This window comes from Conger conger, chromosome 17 (genome assembly GCF_963514075.1).
Source record: "Conger conger chromosome 17, fConCon1.1, whole genome shotgun sequence".
Taxonomy (NCBI): domain Eukaryota; kingdom Metazoa; phylum Chordata; class Actinopteri; order Anguilliformes; family Congridae; genus Conger; species Conger conger.
Genome location: NC_083776.1, coordinates 22421607 through 22438451, shown reverse-complemented (window position 1 = coordinate 22438451; position 16845 = coordinate 22421607). Strand labels below are relative to the sequence as shown.

The following is a 16845-nucleotide window of genomic DNA, read 5'->3' as shown; positions in this document are numbered from 1 at the left end:
TGCAGCCCATCTGGTATTCAATGTTCCCAGACATTCACATGTCACCTCCCTGCTCAGCAACCTCCACTGACTGCCTGTTATGGCTCGCATCAAATTTAAAACTTTGGTGCTCACATACCAGGCAGTTAAAGGATCAGCCCCTGTATATATTCAATCCCTTATCAAGATCTACACACCGACAAGACCCCTCCGTTCTGCCACTTCGTGCCATCTGGCGCCTCCCCCTCGCCACACCTGCACTTCACGCTACACTTCACGCTACAGTAAGCTGTCTGTCCTGGTCCCACCGTGGTGGAATGACCTCCCAGTGGATGTCAGAACGGCAGAGTCTCTGACCTCCTTCAAGCGCAGACTGAAGACCCATCTCTTCAGGCTACACCTTTCCCTCCCCAACTCACAATCACCGTGATTAGCCTTAGACCGTAATGGCACTTATGTATAGATATCGTTACTTGTATAGGTATTGTTGTTTTTATTGGCTGTTGTATTGTTGTATTCTAGCTGCCACCTGTGGTATGCTAGTTTGAAAGTTGATTGTACTCTTCAAGGGTCCTGAATTTCTGTATGTTTACACTAGGACTCGGAACTGTATTGTCCTCTCAGGTCCACTTTTGCACTTGTTCTTGTGTTTGATTTGCACTTTGTTGTACGTCGCTCTGGATAAGAGCGTCTGCTAAATGCCACGTAATGTAATGTAATACTGAAGTTCAGAAAAGAAAAATATTGTCTGCCTTTCAGTATCAGAAGTCTACTGGCCCATCCATCCTGTCCTCTGCATTTGGCCATTGTTGGCAATGACCATCCCAACTATTGCATCCTCCTGTTGAGGTGTAAATATTCTTCTCCTTCCCCCTGTGTGACTGTGTGAGGTAACCACTGGGTCCTGTAATGAGTCAAAGACAAATGTGCACTGATACATCTGCTATTTCTAGAGACTTCTAAAATCACAGTACTACTGTAATATACACATCAATTGAATGCCTCAGTCAGAATGCTGTAAATACTGCACGTTCACGCCTGTTTTCCGTTCTGGTTCCTCAGTGGTGGAATGACTTGCCTACCACTGTCAGGACAGCAGAATCCCTCCCCCTATTTCGACGCAGACTAAAAACACACCTTTTAAAACTCTACGTTAGTCCTCCCTCCTGATTTCCCCCGCCCCCCTTTCTGATATCCCTATCCCTCTTGTCTAACCCCCCCCCCAAAAAAATAAAAAAATAATTGCACTTATGATGACTATGTTTAGAACAGCATTTCATGTGTATTTTCCTAGTTATGGATGTGATGCTTTGACTTGTGGAAGACCTGTTGGTTTGCCTGAAAATCCTCACTTTGAAGCCACTGTGGATCTAGGCAAGTTGGGTTGAACCCTCAGGGACAGACCATGATTTACCACATGATCAATGACTGTGGCTCTGATTTCATCAGACACAACTCTTCTGTGACGTCTTCTTCCTCTACCTCTGGCTGCATCCATTTTCCCCACCAAGGCTAAAGAATGCAAAAGCAAATCCAAAGATGGCCCCTTTTGTATATGTGGTAACAGGGCACAAACAAAAAAAACCTGGGTAGGTTGTTCACTGAAATGACAGCCAGGTATGTCAGCAGTACATATACAGTAATAGTGGAAAAATCTCTTCAGTGACAACTACATCTATATTTTCCCTATAGACATGCACATTCCAATGCAAGTACAGCCACTTTTGTATACTACCGTCATACTGATCTTTCATACCCCATAGTAACTTACTTCGAATAAATAATTGGTTATCTCGTAAGCCTGTTGTCGCGTGTCTCATTTTCCTGTTCATGACTAGAACGAGCCAGTTGTAACAGGAAAGTGGGGGCTCGTCCGGGATCTGTATGGGTTTTAATCCACATCCCCTTCGCTTATTTCGTTTTCTTTTTGTTTTGCGACCGTAAATGTCGGATGTCTGACTTCCTACGCGCATCCGTGATTCGATACGTGGTAAGTCCTTGCTCAATTTACCTGCCGCAGGAGACACGCACTTTGAAATAATAATAATAATAAGGGATAACCTGAACTTTTGGGTAAGTTGATTGTTTGGAGTATAGCATTGCACGTCCTGCGCATTTGGTGCGAATTAGAAATCGGTTTCTTGCCGTAGCCCAGTGTTGTATGTCCAGAAAATATAATGGGCTTACCTTGGGCTTACCTTGAGCAAATTCTCATTCTTCTGTTTATGCGCTGTAATAACGGATTGAAGACGCTTGATGGTGAGTGTCCGGGGCGCTGACATGCAAATTGTTTTGGAGCTGTATTTATAAACCCCTGTTAGGTTGTAGCGACGTATCCTGTTTTGGGGTATCGTTGAGCAAATGGGTAAATTGTTTGTTTTTGTGTGATTTCGCGGTTAACGGTATTTGTCCTGGGTTCACTTCCATAGTGTGGAACACGGTTTATCAATTGAACTGTGCGACATGCTATTGGGTTATGTGATTAAATTATCCCGCTGCAACATTACATGACGGCTAGGGTCGAGAAAATTAAAGTTAGTTTGATTACTAGCAGTTTAGTTTGGAGTTGCTCTGGTTGCTTTGTCTTCACTTCATGTCGCTCATCAGTCTTATACTTGTCCAAATACCGCGTATAAAAGGAGATTACGAAGTTTTGTTTTGGTACGGTGTTTCAGCAATAAAAATAATAAAATAAACCGTGGTTTTGCTTCGTTCGTCTAACTGTCACAATGGCTGGTGACTTCGACGTAATTGAAAGTGAGAAGGTAAAAACGTTTTGTGATAGACCTGAGGCACCTTGTGTTGAGACAAATGGTTCGGCGATTAGCTATTTGTAATGATTTTCCATTTGAGGCTGTAGATGTACCGTTTGATGACATTCCGTCCAGTGACAAAAGCTGGGAATTGGCTTTACGCGAAATTGCATTAAAATAACGCGAAATGGCGTTAAGAAATGGCTTTAGATAGGGAACTGGCCTTGAAGGAAAAAATTGCAACTGAAAATTTGGAAATGGAACGGGATAAATTGCTTGAGCTACGTCAATCCCGTGCAACTTTGTTGGCAAGGCCAGACTTGGATATAGCAATGATTGGTTCCATGTTGATGGAGGATGGTTCCATCTCACGTGGTCCGTTTATGCCTGACCTAACACGCAATTTGCGTTTAGGATGAACAGGTAATCATGCTGCAGTCTGTACTGACGGGCAAGGCCCAAGAGGCATACTCTGCTCTTTCCCCAGAACTGACGCAGTCGTATTCTGCTGTAAAAGCTGCAGTCCTCAAAGCCCATGAGCTCGTTCCAGAAGTTTACCGTCAAAGGTTTCGCAGTTGGAGCCGGGCTGAAAAACAGTTTACAAGTTCAGTTCCTGATTCTGTTGCAATTTGTTACTGAACGACAAGCGCGTACGGCGTCTGACGCTGCAGTGTTTGCGGATGAATTCATATTGATTCGCCGCGGTGGGTTGGCCAATAGCCGTTCACGAAATTATTCATTTCAGAATGATTCTCCTCGTGCTCGCTCCTTTAAGCCCTTTGCTGGGGGTAGGGGTGGCCCAGGAAAAGACCAAGGGCACAAGAAAGGTGATTGTCCAAAATTTGGGCACCCAAAAAACCGTAATCCCTCACTGCATATTGGTCAGTCTGTTAGGCCAGTGGGTTTGGCAGCAGCAACATACTGCCCTAAGCCTAACCAAAACATCTTATTTTGCAGAGTGGCTCTATGGACTGCTGGGTTGACTTGGGGCTGTCTCAAAGGTGATGTTTTACCTTGGACTGTGTGAGGCACAGTCTGCTGGGTGATGGGGCCCAGTCAAGGTTTCACCTTTTACCTAAATTGGTGGTGGTTTCAGGACCTCTTGCACTGCACTGCATTATATTATTTATTTACCCTGTTGGGTTTGAGGAGGGTCACCCTTGGGTGGCCCTTTGAAGGGGGGTGGTGGTGTTGTGCCCCCCTGCTCCATTTTAACATTTTCCCCTTCTGCCTTCCAACAGGTTGATTGGTGGGTGTGGTCCTTCCAAGCGGCACCTGGAGCTGGTTTAATTCCGGGTTAAAGGCGCTCCAGTGTTGCTGCTTGGGGGGGCAGTAATATCACGCCTGTTGTAGGACAGACAGTTTGTTGTATTTTTGCGCCCGCAACATTGCTACTCCGACTACATGCAACACTACCGTCATACTCATCTCTCATACTCCATAGTAACTTACTTTGAATAAATAATTGGTTCTCGTAAGCCTGTTGTCGCGTGTCTCATTTTCCTGTTCACGACTAGAATGAGCCTGTCGTAACAGTATCTAAATATCTGCAACATTTCCTGTAGTTCTACAGACTCTTGCTGGTAGTGAACGCTGACCGAGGCATTCATGAAGTTTGGAAGAAGTTGTGATTGAATGCCTTTAGTATCAAAGCAATGCAAAAATATGTGCGAAAAAAAAAAACTAATACTTATCTTTCTCACTTTGTGAGATATCTGAGCACAGAATACTGCAAAAATATAGAGAACTTTAATTCAACCAAGCTTTTAAGTGACATTATCTTCAAAGGGGGCAGTTCACCAAAAAATTATATTAATGTGTGTTTCCAACTACCCAGGGTACCATCTTCAGTATCCATGCAGATTGGTTTGCCAAGATGTGATATTTTCCAGATTTAACTTTGTGGTTTGTTGAGCATTTGCATTCTGCTCATTTTAGTTGCTTATTTGAAGGGTTTGCCAAGTAGGATAAGGTGTTTCAATTGTTTTTATTTTTTTATTTTTTGTGGGGTACTGGATTAACTGTCAGTGTCCTTTTCCAAAGACTGTAGTTGTGAAATGAGAATACTTTGGGAAAGTGTATATTAGGTGAGTATATACTTATTGTTAAATAAGTGCATCGCTGTGTTTCAGGAACCGTGTTTTATGGATTAATCACCATATTGCAATAGTGTTTCCTGGGGCTGCCATGTGTATGCTGCCTTTCCAGGTGGTTAGTTTTAGTGGCCCGATGTCCTCAATTTCACCCATTAAGAGCCTATTAATTCACCACACTTTAATTTGAGTTAAAAAATAAAAGATGTCTGACATAACAGCACATGTATCAGATTCTCTCAATCACACCCACTTCCTGTGCTGTTTCCTGTCTGTTGCTGACACTGCCCATGTCTAAATACTGCTGGATGATACTGTGAATTCAAATAGGAAGAGAGGACTGAATGATTGGTGGTTGGGGACGTATGAAAGATAAGGGAGAGCGCAGGTAGGCAATCCTCGACTATTACAGCCAGGAGAGGTACACTTGTGAGGATGGAAACATTAGTAACTGAACTGGAGCAATAGTTTTTTTGGGGGGCAGAAGAAATGGGTAGATCTACAGTTAAAATTACTCCCTAGTGTGGACTTTATAAGACATTTAGATTAATGCTGTTAGTTTCAGCATTGCGTGTGGAGGTTCTGTATCCACCAGACTTCCTTATTTCACAAGACGTGTTATGCGATATAAATTCTCTCTTGCAAACAGGATGCCCTTGAAGGAAGAAGGTTCATCTCAAACCTTACAAAATAAAAATATCTCTCAGAGATAAGTGTGTTAGGGAAACTAGTTTATCATCAGTGATTGTTGAATTGCATGCATTCATTCAGCCCTGCAGAGGTTCTGTACTGCCCAGCTTGGCAAGGCTTGGCCCACTTAGTGTCTGATTACAGTCTGGGTTTTAGTTTAACTTTCACCAGTGTGTGTGTTTGTTTTTGTTGTTGCTTGTTTGTTTCTAGCGCAATGAAGGAAGGCTTTTTCATACTTCTCCTTGGAACTTGGAAGGTGATTTCTGCACAATCAGGTAAATGTGTCAATGTATTATTACTTTTATTATGTATTTTTATGTATTATCCCAAATATGACTGACAGATTATGAGTGTGAAAATAATGTTATCTTCCTATGTGCTCTCATAGGTCCATGCTTCAACGAGTCAACAGAAGTGATCGCAGTTCAAGGGGAGGCTCTTTCTTTGTCTTGTTTCCTGAATTATAAAAACTTCAAGGCAACCAACTTTTCCTGGTTCAAAGATGGAACTCACCCTCTCCAGCCTTCTGAAGACCAGCGCGTTCATTACCATGGTGGAGAGCTGTTATTCCTGCCGCTTCTTTTGACTGACAAGGCGGTTTACACATGCAACTGGTAAAAAAAAAAGAAGCACTGCATACTTCAGTGTACATTAACTTTCTTCTGAAGAAATGTGCTCGACTGCCATATCCCAGAAAATACAACTCGAAAGAACAATTGGACTGTTAATGGACTAAGTGAATTATTTAATTGTCAATGGCATAATTCGTTTTTGATTTGTTTCAATCTCAGTTCAGGCTTCGGAGTATGAGTTAATTGACATCCATAATTATCTACAGATGTGCAATATGAGTGGCATGAGCAAATTGTTCTATTGGCGTTTGTAAATTGTGCAAAGGGTTCCGAATACTTTCTGCAGCCACTATATATGACCTATTTACTACCTGCATAACATCTGTTTCCTCATAGTATAAATAATTTCACAGCGCAGAATGAAATAGTGCGGCATTGCAAAACAGCATACAACACAACCTATAATAGCATTTAGCATCTATGTAACATGGAAATGACATAGATTACATAGATTTTTGTATGTGAAATTATTCCACTGGTACAAATATGGGCAGAAAACTTCTTGCCAGATGAGTAACTTCAGTCTGCAAATTTCATTCTTCAAGCTACTTGCCTAGAAGTTGTGTGAGAAGTCAGACAAATGTGACCGTATACGAAGCAGACAATTTCGATAAACAGCGGCTGCTCACCCCGATAGTGGGATCGGAAGTTAACCCTTCGATGCTGTGCCCCAAAGCCATCATGCAGCTGTGCCAGGGGGACAACGTGACACTGGCGTGGTACAAGGTCAGTAAAATAAGTACACTTCGCTCTCCGAGCCTTATTCCAGCAAGACTGGCTTTCTGTCCAACAAGAATGGATGTAGACCGTGTATATAACGGTGTAGTGTTTTTCTAAGAAGGCATACTTACTAGACATCAATGTATGTTAAAAATGACGTTATATGTATGGTTTTCTTGAACAATGTTTTTCATTTTAACACATCTGTTTTGAGAGAGTAAGCTTTTCTACACTGGTACAAAGATGAAGATTGTTTTGGGAAGGCCAACAGGCACCCTTTTCTCTACTGTCTAAATGTATAAATTGTATGAGTTTTATGAATGGGTAAGTGAGTTTAGTCGATGCCTGCTTTGTCAACACAACATGCCAGTGTGCATTTTTCTGCTTGAGCAAGTTACCTAGTACATGTGTGTAACATTACTACAATATATTGACTGTATTTATGCCTTTAATTCCCATATACTGTATAATTTCAGGATTCTTTACTCATTCCAAATGTCTCTGAAGAAATCCTTTCCATCAACAATGCATCCAAAGGTGATGAGGGGATTTACTCCTGTAACTGCACATGGAAGCACGGGGGTATGGCTTTCCACAGCTCTGCATCCAGAAAGCTCATAATAAAAGGTACAATATGGTATCATCTATTTTATATTTTTTAAACATTTAATATGCATGCACAGAAACTACAGCACATACAGGATGTATAACTATACTGTAGAAGTGCTAACTGGTTGATTTCAAAATACCTGTATTCCACAAATGATGACAGAATATTTTTTTACCATAGCTCCTTATGCTTCCAGTCCTCCAGTAATTCGGCTTCCTACCCACAATGCAACTGAGACGGCTGATTTAGGTAAGGACATCACAGACAGAGCCGGTCTTGCTGTCTAAGAACTAAAATTTGTTTTGCATTCACATTATTTAATTGTATTGTTTTTACATTGGCCACTGCACTTCTGCTGGATTTTTGAGAGGAATGCTTCTGACTGTTTGTGTGTTCAAATGTTCAAACTGGTTTGCAGAAAGAAGTCCAAGTTAAAGTGTTGGCAATACATGTGCTATTTAAAATTTGCAGGTTCTTCTAAAAGACTAGTATGTGTCGTTTTCTTTGGTATAAATGTTGAAGACTTCTGTCGCGTGCGGTGGACAGTCAACGGTCTGGACACACAATGGAATAGCAGATTCCTAGTGGAGACTACCAGGTATGACACCACAGGAGGCACACAACAGGCCTATTATATTTTTGTGAACATATTAATTAATAATGAATCATTAACATATTAATTATTAACCCTGGGACTGCTGGGTGGATTATAAGGCACTGTTCCAGGGCATGGATGGGCCCTGCAGCTTGGTTTTGACCACACAGCATGCAAGCACTTACTGTGTCCAGGGTGGCACATAATTGGTTCTAGCATCACCCAGGGAAGGGATTTCAGTTTGCTGTAATTCAAATTATTACTTTTTTTTTTTCTTAAATTCTAGAGAAATGAAAAACGGAACTATATACACTGCAGTTCTAACCATTGTCAGTGTTGCAAAGGAGGATTTTGGATCAGAGTTTAAATGCATCGCTAAGAACATGCAACGTTGGGATTCTAGATCTGTCTTTCTTAAGCCCAAAGGTGAGTGTGGGGCTACATACACCTTCAGCCAAACAGCCAGTGTCTTACTCTCACTCTCACTCTCACTCTCACACACGTCAGTTATGTAATTATTTTGGATTCAAGTATTTTCTGTGCTCAACTTATCTTGCCTGGTGCAACTGAGCCAACCAAGAGGACCAAAAGGTAGGATTCCCCCCCCTTTTTGAGAGTATTTAATTGGTTCCAATTCACCAGAGACAAGCTCAGTAAACTTCTCTTACAGAAACAATATACAAACTCCTTGTGATTAACGGGTGTGTTCTCCTGGCCTTCCTGCTGGCTTTTGTGGTGCTCAAGCACTTCAGGATAGACCTGATTCTTCACTTCCGTGGGGTTTTCAAAACGCGCAGTCGAGCAGGTAAGGATTTTGTCATTTTATTTTACGGCATTACATAAAAACAATGGTCATGTTCTACTAGGGGGGATCTTCATCACATCTGGACTGACAGTGAAATCATCTAGGCCACTGGTGTCCAATCATGGAGCATGGAGAGTTTGCATGGTTTCATTCCAACCAACCACTACACCTGTTGATTTGACCAATTAACCCAGTTTCAAGCAGAGAGGAGGGCACTCATTTGTGAGATCAGCAGGTGAAGTGAAAGTGATTGGTTGGAATGAAAATGTGCATATTCTTGGCCCTCCATGGCATATCATTGGGCATATCACTGCTCATGCAGTGGCCATTTTGGTCAACTTCCATTGTCTTCATGGTACCCAAAAGTCCTAAAACTTTGCATAACATATTTCCAATTTTTTCTCCCAGATAAAATTGGATAGAGATTGTTTTGGTACTTAAAACCAATATAAATGTCTTCCTATGGATATCACGACCGAAAATAAAACACTGGAGGTGTAGAATATGGGACCTTTAACATAAATCAGCTGAATGGCCTGTTGTCTTTAATAAACATGATATGTTCTTGGTATTTCAGATGGAAAGGTGTATGATGCTTATGTTATTTATCAAATACACAACCTGGATGAGGCAACTGAGAAGAAAATGTATACTTTTGTGACCAGACTTTTGCCTGAGGTCTTGGAAGAAAAGTGTGGCTATAGACTCTTCATTCATGGAAGGGACGATCTTCCAGGGGAAGGTGAGAATATGGTGAAAGTATTTCCAGTGTTTCCATATATTTGTTCAAAGATGTGAACACAACTTGGTATGGTATAGATATCGTTCACACCCCTGTTCTTGGAGATCTACCGTCCTGTAGGTTTCCGTAACACCTCATTCAATGGCTAGAGATCTCACTGAGCTGCCAAGTAGCAGAATCAGGTGTGCAAATTAGGTTGAATTAAAACCTTCAGCTTGGTAGATATCCAGGAATGTTGTTAGAAACCACTGGTGTAGATCTTATTGTATGTGCATTGAACCAAATAAACCTGTCTTACGGTATTACATTTTGAATGTATGCATTTTTAATGCATATCCAATAGAGTAAACATGATTTTTGGCCTTTTATTCAGTCATCTCTATTATTTGGTAATAGCAGTTATTCCAAACTGTGTAAGGATTGCTGTTGCAAATAAAATAAAAGAAGGATTTAACAGGTTTTGGCCAGACCTGGGTCAAATACGTAATTGATTTGGGTTCAAATACTTTTCTATACTTTGAGTTTGTGTGGTGGAATGGAACCTGTGAAATACTCTCAAAGTACAAACCCCACCTTCTGGTCCTCTTGGTTGGATCAATTGCACCAATTTTGGGCCAAGAGAGAATATCAAGTTGAAGTGGTTAACATCATTGTACCTTATCATACGTCTCTCTGTGCTGACCCAAGACCACATGGAGCTGATAGGGACCCGGATGAAGATGAGTAGCAGGCTCATGGTCATCCTGACCCCAGGGATTGGGAGCCGAGATGAAGCCAATCTTGAGGACTACGACAGGCAGGTGGGGCTGCACCAGGCCCTGGTGCAGGAGGAGCTGAAGGTCATCTTGATTGAGCTTGAGAGGATGCATGGATACAGCCACCTACCCCAAGGCCTGCAGCACCTGATTTCAAAGAGTGCCCCCCTCAGATGGAAGGAACAAGGGCGCAACAGTTTGTCCCCTAACTCCAGTTTCTGGAAGCACGTGCGGTATATGATGCCAGTGCAACGCTGTCACAGGGTACAAGATGACCTCAAATTAGACCATTCGTTCAAAGACAACTCAGACCCCTGTCTCTTGGAGGTTATTAGGTGAGATTTCACATTTCGTTCATCTTGAATTGTTACAGGGAGGAAAAATGCATTTGGGCAAATATGAAACTCACAAGTTTAATATTTAATATTTTAAAAATATTATGCAAAATGCTTTGATGCCAAATATGCCGATGCTGTATCTGACTAAAATGGTCACTTGGGTGTCATTGACCGCTGCATCTTTGTTCAATCATACTTTAAATTAACATATTTGACCAAGTGAGACGAAAATGTAATGTTTTGAGATGTATGTATTTTCCTGACATCTCATTCCTCATCCATTCAAATTTTTTTTACATACTTATTTTTCACATTTGGACAAAATACTATGGTATTATGCATTTTTAAGATTTACTGCTAAAACTTTTTCCTCATGAATGTCTGGAAACATGTTGAATTCTATGCATTTCAGCATCTCATTCTTCATCCATTTCAGCAATAAAAATACACAATTAAGTATATTACTTTTATTAAACATTTTTCGATAGTCTTATGTATTTTTCTTTTTTGTATGTTTTTTTGCTAAAACTGTTTTCCTCAAATGTCTTGAACCATGTTGTATTCAATGTATTTTCATATTTATTGTTTGTATCTCTTTCTTCAACAATAAAAATGCGTACTCTTTTTCAGTTTTGGACAAAATAATAGTCTTTTTCTTTTTTTTTTTGCTAAAACTGGTGTTCAACACAACTCTGTGTTGCAATCTGTTGCATTTATTTTATTTTTCTAATATCTCATTCCTCCTCCATTTCAACAGTAAAATTACAAAATTATTTAACTTAAAAAAAAAGACTATGTATATTTATTATATATATTATATATATATTATTATATATGTATGTATATATATATATTTCAGATTTTTTGCTAAAATAGTTTTTTTTTTCTTTTTTTTTTCTCCAAATAAATGTAACAAACTTGAAACATGTTGTATTCAATTCCTTTCTCCATATTTATTGTAGGCATCTTATTCTTCACCCATTCAACAATATTTTATATTCATATTGATATTATATTCATACAATTTTTTAGCAGAAACATGTATTCAATGTATGCCTTGTATTAATCGTAGATCTCTCAATCCATTTCAACAATAAAATGACATGTTTATTTCACCTTTTAGACAAACGACTATACTCGTGTTTTTCAGATTTTCAGCTAAAACCTTATTTTCCTTGTGTCTTGAAACATGTCATACTCAATGTATGTTCATATTAATTATGTATCTCATTCTTCCATTTCATCAATAAGAATACATGCTTAGTTTGTTTCACTTTTTGGAGAAAAGACTATAGTCTTCCTCATATAGGTCTTGAAACATTCAATATATTCCTTCATATTAATCATACACACCTCATTCTTCATACATTGGATCTATTTTGTCTGAAACACATTTTTCATGAATACTAAAATGCAGCTCATTCAATATTAAATATTTCACAGAACACATTACACTCCCAGGTGCTTATTTATTATGGGAATTTCAGACGTGTAATTTTGTAACCAATGCCCCGGATCATCTGCCGACTCTTATATGCATTCCCTTTGGCACTGTCCACCAGTTCAGATCTCCACTACCCTAACCAAAATTCTGGCCATCTGCATATTCCACTCTCCCCAGAAATCTGCCTACTTGATCAAGGTTACTTAACCTAAATCTCACTCCCCGCCTCTCACTCCTGCTCCTGCTCTAGTCATCGCCAAAAAATATAATCAAAACTGGAAGAATAAAAACAATATTTTCGTAGCACAATGGTATAATCTTATGATAACCTACATTACATATGACGGACTTCCAGTGACAGCCAGAAACAAACCCTACAACCAAGAGAACATATAGTCCCCCTTCATACATCTGGAAACAGAACCTATTGCTTCCCTTTCAGTGCTCCTTAAACATTTAAAATAACATAACGTATACATAACTGCTGGAAGATTCATCACATCCGTTTTTCTGTGTGTTGTTCTGTCCTTTTCTTTGTATGTCCATGTCTGTTTGTCTCTCTATGTGTTTGTCCCTATGTCTGTGTTTCCCCCTGAGCGTCGCTGTAAGTTTCGTAGCAGCTGATGAGAGGGAGTGTTCCGACGAGTATCATGGATAAGGGAACTTGGGTTTGACCTTTGTCAACCAGTTTGGATTGCTGCGTAGTGAATTAAAAAATGCTGGCCATTAGTAGCTCGAAGACTTGCAATTTACAGCGGGTCTACAATGTCTAAATATCTTTGAAAAGGCATTTGAAAATGAATGGGCATACGTGTACTGACAAATCAACACATAAGCAATGTATAATTATTAAGCATGCTGGGAACCATCTTACGTGATAACTTAATCGACTGATCCATTTCATCAAAGTGGAACACGTTTGCGTTTTCGCTGAAGCCAAAGCCACAGGAGTATTACTTGCCTGTGCAGTTACAGGAGGCTACAATAATTTAACATGTCTGACTCAAATTGATTAAAGTCATTGATGAATTAATAAAACAGTGCAGAGTAGAATTAAAGGTCGGCTACTTCAAATTTAAAGGCAATACGATAAAAGGAGAATCATTTATTTTGATAATCTGTGCTTTTATTTAATCAAACCGTTGTATTTCGTATAATTAGGTAGCCTATTTAATTCTCCAAAAATATTCTATATAAAAATATAATGTAAAAAATATTACATATCAGTATTCTATTCATCACTTAAATTAATTGAGTTTTATTCGATGCCATAATCTATCTATTTTTTTTCTCACCTGTCATACAAATACATAGCTTGCCTCTCACTGTTTGGACTAATTTGAACTAATTCAATCTGTTTCAAAATTTTAAATGGGAAGATAACATTCTGGTAAGATCTGAATCTATACCATGGCATAAGTCAACTTAATAAAGTTTGAGAAATGAATGAGTAAGTTCAGTTTTATAAAATTGAAAAGTGACGAAGACAGGGCCTTAACCCACGAAAATATAAGTGGGGTTAATAATCAAACAAACTTCCCAGTGTTTGATTAATAATTTTTATGATTTGGAACATCACGAGGGAAAAATCTATCTAAACTTTCTCTATACATTTCTATAATTATGCTACCTTTATCCTACCTAAAGTTATAGTAGCTTGGCCGAGCAGCTATTTATAGCTATTTATACCTATTGTATGATTATGAATATTAACGATACCTGAACAACAACATTCTGAAACAACGATGTTATCAGAAATATCAGAAAAGAATCAGAAAAACACGGATAATGTAATTTTGGAATTAATACAAATAACTAATAATAATAATAATAATAAAAACGAACTACCTAACTACCGCTTCTAGGTAGGCTACGGGCTTATGAGTAGCGGTTGAACTGTTAAAGCACATTATATAGCTACTTGTACGATGTAGGCTACAACCTTCAAATGTTGTTTCAAGTTCAACAAAACATCATAAAGATATGACATTTGAAATTAAAGATGACAACTCTCCCCCTCAAAAAAACACAATATTTAATATTTCCTGGTTAAATTGTAGGCTACAACGAAAATTGGTAGACGAAAGTTGCCACACGCTGCACTGCACCTGGTAAAAGATCCGGTAATCGTGCTATTTAAATAACAACACCTCTTTTGTGAAAGAAAAGTAGCACGGTTTGGTCGTGCGCGCCCGCGCGCGTGTGGTTGGGAGCAGATGGCAATTACCAGATTGGACAGGGCCTATCTGCTTTTGTGTTTTTAGTATGGACAACACCCCAGCCAAGACTGCCTATCAAAAACTGCATGGGTTCAATCGAATTTGTAGCACTTATTTAATTTCACTCGAAACTGAATGATCATTTTTCATTTTTCATAGGTGGCTGCACCTATCAATATGCAGGTGACAGTCAGCTGTTACCTTTTAACTTGGGTACAACATTTCTGTAATTGGCTGAGCTATTTTGTGAGGAGTTTACACACACATTATATCTCATCTGCCTGTATTTCTGTACGAGGAAATCACAAGGTACCAAAAAGTTATCTCTGTTCATTTTTTCCAATCAGGAAAAATTATTTCCAGTGCATGGGATTGGTGCATTGATTTGTCATACAAAGACATCATTGTCAAATCAGTCTTGTCACAATGGTATGCAATTCTGACATCCTCCACTAGAATGGTCTTACGCTCATGAGTAAAATACAGTAAAATAAACTGTGAACAAGGCATACATTTTTCAGAGCCTGCTACACTGTAACCTGATATTGATCCACATTGTATGCAGATGAGTTCGTGAAAGGTTGTGTAAATCTGGAAACAAACATTCCTCCAATAGTACAACTGTGGGCGTTTAATCCTGCTCAGACACAAGCAACCTTTTGTAATGCAGAAAGATGGGTGTATTTGTTTCATCAAAGCTCAAGGCATTATGGACCTACATACCAATTCTGACAATTTAATGCTGAGCAGTTTGATATACATTTTTGAGCCTGAGGGCATGTAAAGCTTCTTGATATTAGATAAGACTACTTTACCTACTTTCCAATTAAGTTATTGATAATGGCATTAAAGAAAAGGTTTTATCCATGGTTCACTCAAACAGTGAGCAACAAGCATGTTTTCCAACAGCAGAACTGCAACTGGAGATTTAGACCTTGTAGCTTGTAGCTACCTTTTTAGCTTATGGGTCTTTTCCCCTATTCAAACCACTAAGATAGTAATGATCACCGAGTATTGAATAAAGTACAACTTGATTAGTTGTTATTGCTTTAATGGCCTTGAAGTTCCATACTGTTCACCAAGTTTAATTTTACTGCAAGGATATCTCTTAACCAGTTTGACAAAGTGGAGCCAAATATAAAATCATTTTTTATGTTGTTTCATATAACAAGAATGACATACTGTCGAGGTGAAAAGTATATAGTATATTGATTCCCTTCAGTGCGAAGCATGTTGTCCTGGTTTCTCACAAATCAACATTGACAAGTTCATTATTGTTTGGTGTTGCTTCAAAGCATGCCTTGGCTGCAGATACATTACACACCACAGCATGTTAACGACACAACATGCTTTGCTCTTTATTTGTGCTAGCGAATATAAATTGCTAAAAATGGTTCCTGTCTCCAAATTTTCAAGCCATCCTCTTTCCTGATGCTTACATGTTATCACAACAGCATGCATTTTTAGATTCAATAATCAAGCCTCTCCAACAGTATTACAATATTCCCCTTTGTGTCAGTCTACAGCAGTGTTGCGAACAGATTGTCCGTTTGGCGGTCACCCCGTGTATCCGACTGCGTTCGTGTGTGGGGGACTGTGTGTCGCAGTGCGTCCTGTCTCCCCACTCAGCTGTGGACAGCCCCAGACGTGACCATGGCCTCATGAAAGGTTTTGTGGAAGGCCTCTCACACAATGGGGGGGGGGGGGTGTCACGGTTTGGCCTAACAGCTGGCTCTATCCCATGAGAGACCGGCTCGCTTTCGTACTCGCTTTCAAAGTTTGCACCCTGACCCCCAGAGTATGGCGATTTCACTGCTGCTCGCCAAACCTGTTTCGCCCAGGCAGGAGTGGAAGAATCAATCATGACTTTATTGGATGGAAAGACAAATATCATGGATCTAAACTGGTGAAAACAACTTGGGGGGTCACACTAAGAGCTTATTTATTATTATTTATTCTATTGAGCTGTGGAGAAATGCATTGCTACATATTATTAACCAACAAAATATCACAAGTCAATTAGCAGCACATGTAATAATAGGTTAAATCATTTTGCTGTGCTAATATGTTCAGATCTTTTGCTTTGAATTGTTGCCTGGAATTTGTAGTTCAAGTGTAATGTTTTCCAGATTGGTTTGTTTTAAATGTTTTTTTTAATTCTTTTAAATACATTTTATTTTCTACATTTTTGGGAAAATGAGAAATACTAAAACATATTTTGAAAAGTTGTGAAATCAATAGAGAAATTCAACAATGAAACCACATGAAACCACACCAGAATTGTTAATCATGTAGAACAATAATGAAAATGGCAGAATTGTACACTCAAATGTTGCTTCAAGATAAAAAACAATCTGTGACAATAAGAACAGATAACAGCGGAAAAGTGAGAAACTGAAATAAGAGTGCCGTATTCTTGTGACTTGTTTTTGTGTGAATGATAAAATATTTCATAAAAACTACTGCAAGA

General features: G+C 39.2%; 1 protein-coding gene across 1 annotated transcript; it reads left to right on the top strand.

The window, feature by feature from the left end:
- Positions 1-1952: 1952 nt before the first annotated feature.
- il1rl1 (interleukin 1 receptor-like 1) lies at positions 1953-11273 on the top strand. The gene is made up of 12 exons (XM_061226982.1): positions 1953-1969; positions 3690-3733; positions 5726-5790; positions 5904-6129; positions 6693-6873; positions 7344-7494; positions 7658-7726; positions 7949-8075; positions 8359-8498; positions 8743-8877; positions 9455-9619; positions 10307-11273. The coding sequence occupies exons 2-12, from the start codon at positions 3699-3701 to the stop codon at positions 10711-10713; spliced, it is 1701 nt and encodes a 566-aa protein (XP_061082966.1). The 5' UTR covers positions 1953-1969; positions 3690-3698; the 3' UTR covers positions 10714-11273.
- The last annotated feature ends 5572 nt before the right edge of the window (positions 11274-16845 follow it).

What these genes read in the sequence shown, in the direction of transcription:
- il1rl1 (XM_061226982.1), top strand. Translation starts at nt 3,699, where the DNA reads ATGGACTGCTGGGTTGACTTGGGGCTGTCTCAAAG. An exon ending in GGTGATTTCTGCACAATCAG is followed by an intron (nt 5,791 to 5,903) that starts GTAAATGTGTCA and finishes GTGCTCTCATAG; the next exon opens with GTCCATGCTTCAACGAGTCA. An exon ending in AACTGAGACGGCTGATTTAG is followed by an intron (nt 7,727 to 7,948) that starts GTAAGGACATCA and finishes TAAAATTTGCAG; the next exon opens with GTTCTTCTAAAAGACTAGTA.